The 7,807-nt window shown below is 47.5% G+C and overlaps 1 protein-coding gene across 1 annotated transcript; it reads right to left on the bottom strand.

Annotated features, from left to right (window-relative positions):
* Positions 1 to 2,501: 2,501 nt before the first annotated feature.
* LOC123167351 (aspartic proteinase nepenthesin-1-like) lies at positions 2,502 to 4,106 on the bottom strand. The gene has a single exon (XM_044585196.1). The coding sequence runs from the start codon at positions 4,064 to 4,066 to the stop codon at positions 2,762 to 2,764; it is 1,305 nt and encodes a 434-aa protein (XP_044441131.1). The 5' UTR covers positions 4,067 to 4,106; the 3' UTR covers positions 2,502 to 2,761.
* Between the last annotated feature and the right edge of the window lie 3,701 nt (positions 4,107 to 7,807).

The raw sequence follows: 7,807 nt of genomic DNA, 5'->3' as shown, positions 1-7,807 counted from the left end.
AGCAACATTTTATCCTACCACTGTGGAAAATAAAAATTGTTAGGATTATCACACCCATGGTTGGATTGGTTGGATCCGGCGATAAGGATGCCTTTGTGGCCGTAGATTGCTTCCACAAGCGGCTTTGGCTATGCGCTTCTTAAATGACTCCATTGCCTCTTCGGCCAGGTGTAATTTGTACTTCTTACTTGATATTAATGCATTGCTCTGTGTTAAAAATATGTAAGAATAGTACTAGTAGATTTTTTGTGGATCAAAGGAGCTTAAGCTCCCAATTTCATTTGCATGGAACTACTAAAAAACCACCAATTCCACATATCCCATAATAGTAGTATAATGGCAAGAAGAAAAATTAGACATTCTTGGTTTGGCTGGGTACATGCATAAGATGCAGCTAGCTAATCCAAATGCTTTTCCAAGGCGCTCACCAATTCATACTTAATGGCATATACAAATCTCAAGCATGCAAAGTCTCCAAAGATCTTCTATAGGAAGGTACTAGAAATTAGCTTAATTCAGTCGGCACCTTTCTTTTAAGTAAAGCTCTGTTAGCTAAGATACCGATGTATCTAGAAATGATCTAGACAAATCTAAAATTAATTTGGGACGGAGGTAATACTATTAACATACGAGACTAATTAGTCAAGAAAATATAACAAAACCTACAAAATATTTGATATTGTACCTAACCTATAGCCATATAACTACAACTCTAGTGTATTTTGAGAACGACTGATCCAAAACGGGGAAATGCTGATCAAAAGGCATAGAAAAGCAACATTTTGAGAACGGCTGATCCATGTGTTATTCGTGCCTCATGTGTGAAGAAATGTTTGTCAAATGTGATTTTTAAAACTATTTGAGAACTAAAAATTGCAAATCAATAAATGTTCATAGATTTACAAAAAAATATGTATTTGAAAATACCTTTGTAAATCCAAAATATGTTCACGAACTCGAAAAAAGTTGGTGAATTGACAAAATAGTCATGGATCTAAAAAAACTCATGAACAACAAAAAAATGTTTGAGAATTTGAAAAAAGTCCGTGGATAAAACATGTTTGTGATCTAGAAAAATTGTTTGCGGATTTGAAAAACTATCCATGAAGTTAAAAATGTTGAATTGAAAAGGTGTTTGCGATTTAAAAAAAATCATGCAATTGAAAAACATTTGCCGATTTGCAAAAATGTTGAAATTCATGAATTTGAGAAATATTTATGGATTTGGAAAATACTACAAATTTTAAAATTCCTTGCGTGTTTGAAAAAAGTTCAGAAGTTTGGAAAACCTTCACTAATTCGAAAAAATTCCACCAATTCAAGAAATATTCATGAATTAAAAAGGGTAAAGAAAAAACAGAGAAGAAAAACCGGGATAAACAATAAAAAATGAAGGGCAGGTTCCTAAAACAAAACACGGAAGCTTCCCAAAACCATTCTCGTTGGTAACGCGAGTGTTTCAGTTCTAATGGGCCGGCCTATACCTTGTTATGGTAGTGGGCGATCAAGAGGGATACCGCTATAAGTGATAATCGGTACATAAGATTTTCGGCGGGGTAGCCGTGTGTTCTCCCATGGCGTTGATCTGGCCCATTGGACGAGGCGACGCTGGCGGCGCTCTGGAACCAAGCTCCGCAGCTTCTGGTGTTTTGTGCTTGTGCGAGACCTGAGGCAGTTCTTGATGTATGGTGCTTGACGACCGCTACTACAACACATAGAGGACCAGGTGCGTCTTCGCATGTTCCGATAGTTGGCTTAGTTGCAGTCGACAAGCTTGATTCTCGATAGGCGCCAACATTTGATAAGAGCTTAAATACCCAACGAACTTGGCATTGGCATGCTGCACCAGTGAAGTTTTAATGTAAGTTGAATTCAAAGGAATACCTAATCACTGGCGACAACGAGCAATCATAATGTTTGTGATCTGCAAACGCCTCCATTTTATATTGAGCTCGATGTACATGTTGATTTGCGGTCTTCAAGCCATTTGTGCAGATTGGCTCACACGGGACTTATGAGTAAGTAACGAGGGTGATGTCCATACAGAGGAAGAACATCATCGTTTCAATAGTTGAATCATACATACCCGAATTTTGTCAACGGAACTCACTTATGAACACATATTAACATTTTCTATTTGAAACACTTGCACTCCTTCAAAAAAATTGGATATGAAGGAAGAGCATGGTCCACCTTATAATATACTCCACCCGTCACAAATATTAGATGTTTTAGTTGTTTTAATACAGACGACATACAGACTAAAATGAGTAAACAAACACACTAAGATTTGTTTATATAATTCCGATTCAGAAAAGTTATAACATCTTATATTTGTGAACGGAGGAAGTATTTCAAAACTGACCGAAGTGACGAAAACAACTCAGAGTACAAGGAAAGAAAAAGAGGAGAAAGAACAAAAGCAAAGCGAAAAGCTACTTCCTTTTTTTCCATTCTATTCCAAAATACCAGGTGCATGCATATAAGTTTGAAATCAACAATTAGAAAATTGACCACAAAATATATTTGATTGAAGTAACTTAGGGGAGCAAAGTTCTAAATCAAGACCAGATCGAGCATTGCAATTCAACATAGAGTGGTGGCAGCGGGATGATTGAAATGAAAAGTCGGAATTCAATCCAACAACACTACTAGTACTTCTATGCGCTAAGCATCAACCAAGCTTATTACATTCCACCTACTTCACTCTGCAACCTGATGCTAATTAAGGCTATTGCCCGGTGGCATGATCTAGCTGGAACTAGAAGAGGAGCGCCCACACCAGTAAAAGCGTAGCCAGCGACACCTGCGCCGGCGCTGGAGCTCCCGAGAACGTCAGCTGGCCACCGCCGTCGCCATGGATGTCGTAGGTCATCGTCCTGCCGGTCTGCAGCAGGCTGCCTAGAACGGACCCGCCGGTGGTCGACGGCAGTATGGTGAGGCACGTCTGCCCGCCACTGACGTTCCAGAAGTAGTTCTGCGCCTTGAGCTCCATCGTCGCGTCGGCGCCGTCGAACACCAGGGCCAGCTTGGGAACCTTCAGCTTGGAGAAGTGCTGCGTGAGGAAGCACAGGCTGTGGCCGGCCGAAGCGTTCACCGGAGCCAGGCCCTGCGATTGGACCCTGCTCATGAGCTCCCGCCTCAGAACCTTGTATGCGGCCTCCTCGAGGTAGGTGAAGGGCAGGGTGGTGCTGACGAACACCCCGCCGGAGCCGTTCGCCCGGACGTCGAAGGTCCCCGCCGGGATGCCGGTGAGGAGCTGCCCGTCCACCTGCAGGCCGGTGAGGTTGACGTAGTACAAGTACGGGTTCTGGTTGGGCCTGGCCGCCAGCAGCGGCGTGTGGCTGCCCTTAGCGTCGGCGTAGTCTCCCCAGCTCCAGCAAACGAAGGCATTGCCGTTGTCGGGGTCGTCGGGGAGCTCCATGAAGTAGGAGAACCTCGAGAGCCGGAGCTGCGACACGAGGGAGAGGGGGCCCCTGCTGAATCCGACGAAGCCGGAGGCGCCGTTGAGGTCGTCCCGCATCGTGACATTGTCGCTGCAGCCGAACACCATGCCGCTGACGACCCTGTTCCCCAAACCGAACCTGTCGGTGGCGAGGTAGCCGGACGTGTTGCCGGCGCCGTAGATGTGCTCCATGTACCGGCAGCGGGCTTCGCAGCCGTGGTCGCCGGGCTGGCAAGTCCGGTCGGCGTAGTGGATCTGGCCAAAGGAGCCGGAGTTGTTGCGCACGGATGATGGGCAGGGGGCGATCGGGGCGAAGGAGCCGGAGTGGTCGGGAAGGAAGGTGGGCGTGGGCCTGAGCCCGGGCCAGCACTGCAGCCAGACGAGCTCGCTGGAGATGTCCATGACGGCAGAGAGGGCCTGCCGCCCGACGGAGAGGTCGAAGATGAAGGCGCTGAACGTGTGCTCCGGGATGCCGAGGCCCTCCGTCAACTGCTTCGAGTTGGCCCAAGCTGCCCAACGGACACCATCGATGACGCACTCACCGCCGTCACCGGCGGCCACCGGCGCCACCAGAAGGAGAAGCAGAAGAAGCGAACAAGCAGCTGGCATTGCTGCGGTCATTTTGCAGTATTGTCTCTGGATGTACTAGTACAAGCCAAAGCTAGGCAGCTGCATTTGAGCAACAAGCCCCAGTGACCCCTATATATGCAGTACAAGCATGTTGAATTTTCCATGCGCTCTCCTAGATTTGTTTTCTGATAACCACTCATTATTATATTAAGTAAATAGTATATACATAGTACAATCAGTACAAACACATGCGGAAACTGCATGACAAATTGAACGAAGACATATCCCAGAAAATTATGCAACAAGGCTCCCAAGAAAATAAAATTTATCCAAGGTTCCGAAGAGATCTCTGCACACAACAAAACCAACAACTGTCTCCACACTCAAGCGTCGCTGAAGCGATCATGGAAGAGAACCACAGACTACAACATATCAAGATCCAAGGCAGCAACATCGCCAAATTGGCTTTCAAAACCGATGAACAGACCCGTTGCATGCAGCAAGGCACTTGTCACTGTGGCATGTCGTCGAGGAACATCCCCATGCTGGTCTAGACCGGGATCCATTGCTTCCAACCGATGAAGTCGGGGGTGAACGCTAGAACCGCCGCCGTCAGACCATAAACCCGCTTCTGGATCATCTTGTCCTGACCGATGGCACCACTATGAGAAAAGGAACCACGAACGACACAAAGAACAATAAATCTCCCAGTGTCAAATAGCCAGCAAGAAGACGGGGCTACCGGCTTCTCAACGCCGTCATGAAGATCGTCGCCGTGGAGAGGAAGAAGCCGAAGCAAATTTATTCTCCGGCGTCCTCATCACTCCGAAGCCACCAGACAAAACATAGACCCTATCTACACGAACACCATGGAAGAGGAACGGGATCATGGCTTCATCGGCATTCTGCAAGGGAAACCGCTGTCCCCTGATCGCCCTTTTCTCTCGAGTGGTTGGGGCGAAGCGTTACGATCGGCATCGATCCCGCGTTTCTGTTGCGCTTTCCTAGGTTGTGATCCCTCTTCTCCACAAAATAGATGTCCCAAGTCTTCTTTATTCATTTAGGTTAATCTTCCTCTTGTTTAAATACACATATCTGTATAAGAAAACTTTACAACACAAAACTTGCTAGATGAACAGGCCCTAGTGACTATTATATATACAGTTCACTCTCATCTTTCTAGGTTTAGGCTGTGACCCCCCTTCACAAAGTAGATCTCCCAAGTCCTTTTCAATTTTTATTTATAGGTTAATCTTCCTCTTGTTTAAATACATCTATTGGGTGAAAGCGTGAAGCGTGAAAGGATCGAAGCAAATTGGATCAATCATGAAGACGCGGGTGGGAGGAAGGATCCGCGAAATTTCTGCTTCAACCAAACAACAAAGATGGAGGCCAAGAATTACTCTACTGCTACTGCTACTGGGCAAGACGCATGCGGCACTGGCCATGGCTTTGGCTCTGTTGCCGGAAATGGTACTACGCGCTTTTGCCACAACCATGCAAGAATCTGCTCTGCTTCTACCCATGCTGCTACTCTACTCAGCTGGCACAAGGCACGACGGGTCTCTCTCTCCCCCGTCACTTTTACTCCTTCCCTTGTTCACCTTTCCACATTTTTGGCCTGCAGCTAGCACAAGGGTAGCTACCTACAGTGGAAATCAAATCAAATCACTGCCAAGAAAAAGAAAGAGTGAAAAATGGAATGAGACATGGGCACATGGCACGACTAGCTAGCTGTTCGCGCTCGAGATTAGTAGTATCACCATTGGGATATCAGGCATAAGAGCAACTCCAACAAGCCGACCCAAAGGGACGGCGCATTTGTCCGTTTTTTGTCCGTTTGGGTCGGCCTTCCGCCTGGCGTCCGTTCAGTTTTGCATTTGGGTCGGCAGTGCGCCCAACGCGCCGATCCATTTCATGTCCGCACTCAACTTTAAAAAAAAGCCCGCGGCCGATCATGCCAGCGGCCATGTCTCATGCCGGCACCATGTCAGCGCCGGCATACAATGCCGGCTTCATAAAATATCACCACAGTTCATGCTGGCGCACTCGTCAGCTGGCCGGCACACATGCCAACACATAAAAATGATGGGACTTGAGTTCGACCACGCCATCGTGGCCCCCGTGGTCATGCCAGCACACCTACCGGCATACAAAAAAGACCACACTCACGTCGGACGAGCACTCCCCGGAGAGGCGGGAGGCCTGCGGGTACACGTGGAAGTCGGGCACCGGGTTGCAAGCTGACGCGCGGGGCGAGTCGGGCAGCACCATCCGAGGAAACGGCGATGAGCCGGTGCTGGCCGCGGCGACGACGGCGTTGACGAGGCCGTGCTGGCCAGGGTTTAACCCTAGCATGTAGAGCGCCTCCCTGTTGCCGCCGCGACGCGGGCATTGGTGACCTCCTGCTGCGCGGCGGCGGCCTCATCCCTCGCGTCCGCGGCGTGCCTCCGGTCCTTCCTCTTGGCCTACTCCCTTGCCTGCTGTGCGAGCGTCAGCGGCTTCTTTGGCTTGGCCGCGGCAACGGTCTTGCGCGGGGCACGAGGCTTGCCTTTCCCGGAGGGGGCGGGGGCGCCGGACGAGGCGAGGGAGGCGAGGCCGGCGGCGGCGTCGAGGTCGATGGCGTCATCCATGGCAGGTGTGGGGCGGTAGCGCGCGGGCGGGAGGGTTTTTTTTGGGGGGGGGGGGGGGAATGGTGGTGGCTGCCACCGACCGACGGGCCCGGAGAGAGGAGTAGGCGCACACGCGTCAGTCTCGTGTCCGCACCGACGCAAATCCAGCTCTAAATTGGGCCGGGAATGGGTCGCCATGCGGACGCCAAGCGGACGCGCGGCCGTTTGGGTTGGCGCGTTGGGCCGCCTTTTCTATCCGCCTCGACCCAAACGGACGCCAGCGGACGAAATGGGTCGCCCCATTGGAGTTGCTCTAATGCATGTGCATGCCACTTCAACAAACCCACATTGTCCAAAACTGATATGATCAAGGGGGTGAACTCAGCTGGTGGAAACTATGCAGTTCAAAAAATAAGTGGAAATCGCAAGTCTGAAGGGGATGGTAAGTGAGAACAATTTATTTTCAGGGTTCATGTGAGTGGTGTGAGCCCTATTATTTTTTATCAATAGCATGGATGAATTTAACATCATACTGCCACTCATTATGTCATAATTTCCTTTTAGTACTTTGCACATAACTAAGAATTAGTACCTTGCGAAGCACCTTGCAAAAATATCCATTCAATGTACTCCAAATTTTATGATTGGCTTAGATCTCACTTGCTACCTTCTGGGTTAAAAATGCAATTTTGGAAATTTTTACCAAAAGAAAACACAAATCAACATAAATGTGATCAACGAAATGCTAAATTTTCCATGGGCTCATACTATGGCCTTAGCAGATAGGTGAAAAAGCCTCGCGAGGTTTGAGAAAAGTGTGCTTGTACTTTACTTTGTAATGGGTGGATCTCCTAGGATGATTCTTAGACATTAAAGTCAAACAATGAGGTTTTCTAAGGACCAATTTTTTTCTTTGTACATGTACATTTGAAAATAGACTGAAACATACACTTCACATTAGTATTGATAAATTTAACATCATATTTCCAATCTTTAAATATTTATCCAACATACTCTAGACTTTTGCTGCATGATCTAAATGACTGACTAAAGATAATGTCAATTTGTAATACTTTTTAGATCTCGTATGCTAATTTTAGGACTAAAATGCATTTCATCCTTTTTCATCCCAAAAATAGAAACTAACCTAATGTGATCAACAAATTGTAATTTTTTTTTG

Source organism: Triticum aestivum, chromosome 7D (assembly GCF_018294505.1).
Source record: "Triticum aestivum cultivar Chinese Spring chromosome 7D, IWGSC CS RefSeq v2.1, whole genome shotgun sequence".
In the NCBI taxonomy this organism is placed as follows: domain Eukaryota; kingdom Viridiplantae; phylum Streptophyta; class Magnoliopsida; order Poales; family Poaceae; genus Triticum; species Triticum aestivum.
The sequence above is the reverse complement of the archived record's forward strand: the minus strand, read 5'-3'. Positions and strand labels throughout refer to the sequence as shown.

Coding starts and splice junctions, on each gene's coding strand:
- LOC123167351 (XM_044585196.1), bottom strand. CDS start 4,066: ATGACCGCAGCAATGCCAGCTGCTTGTTCGCTTCTTCTGCTTCTCCTT.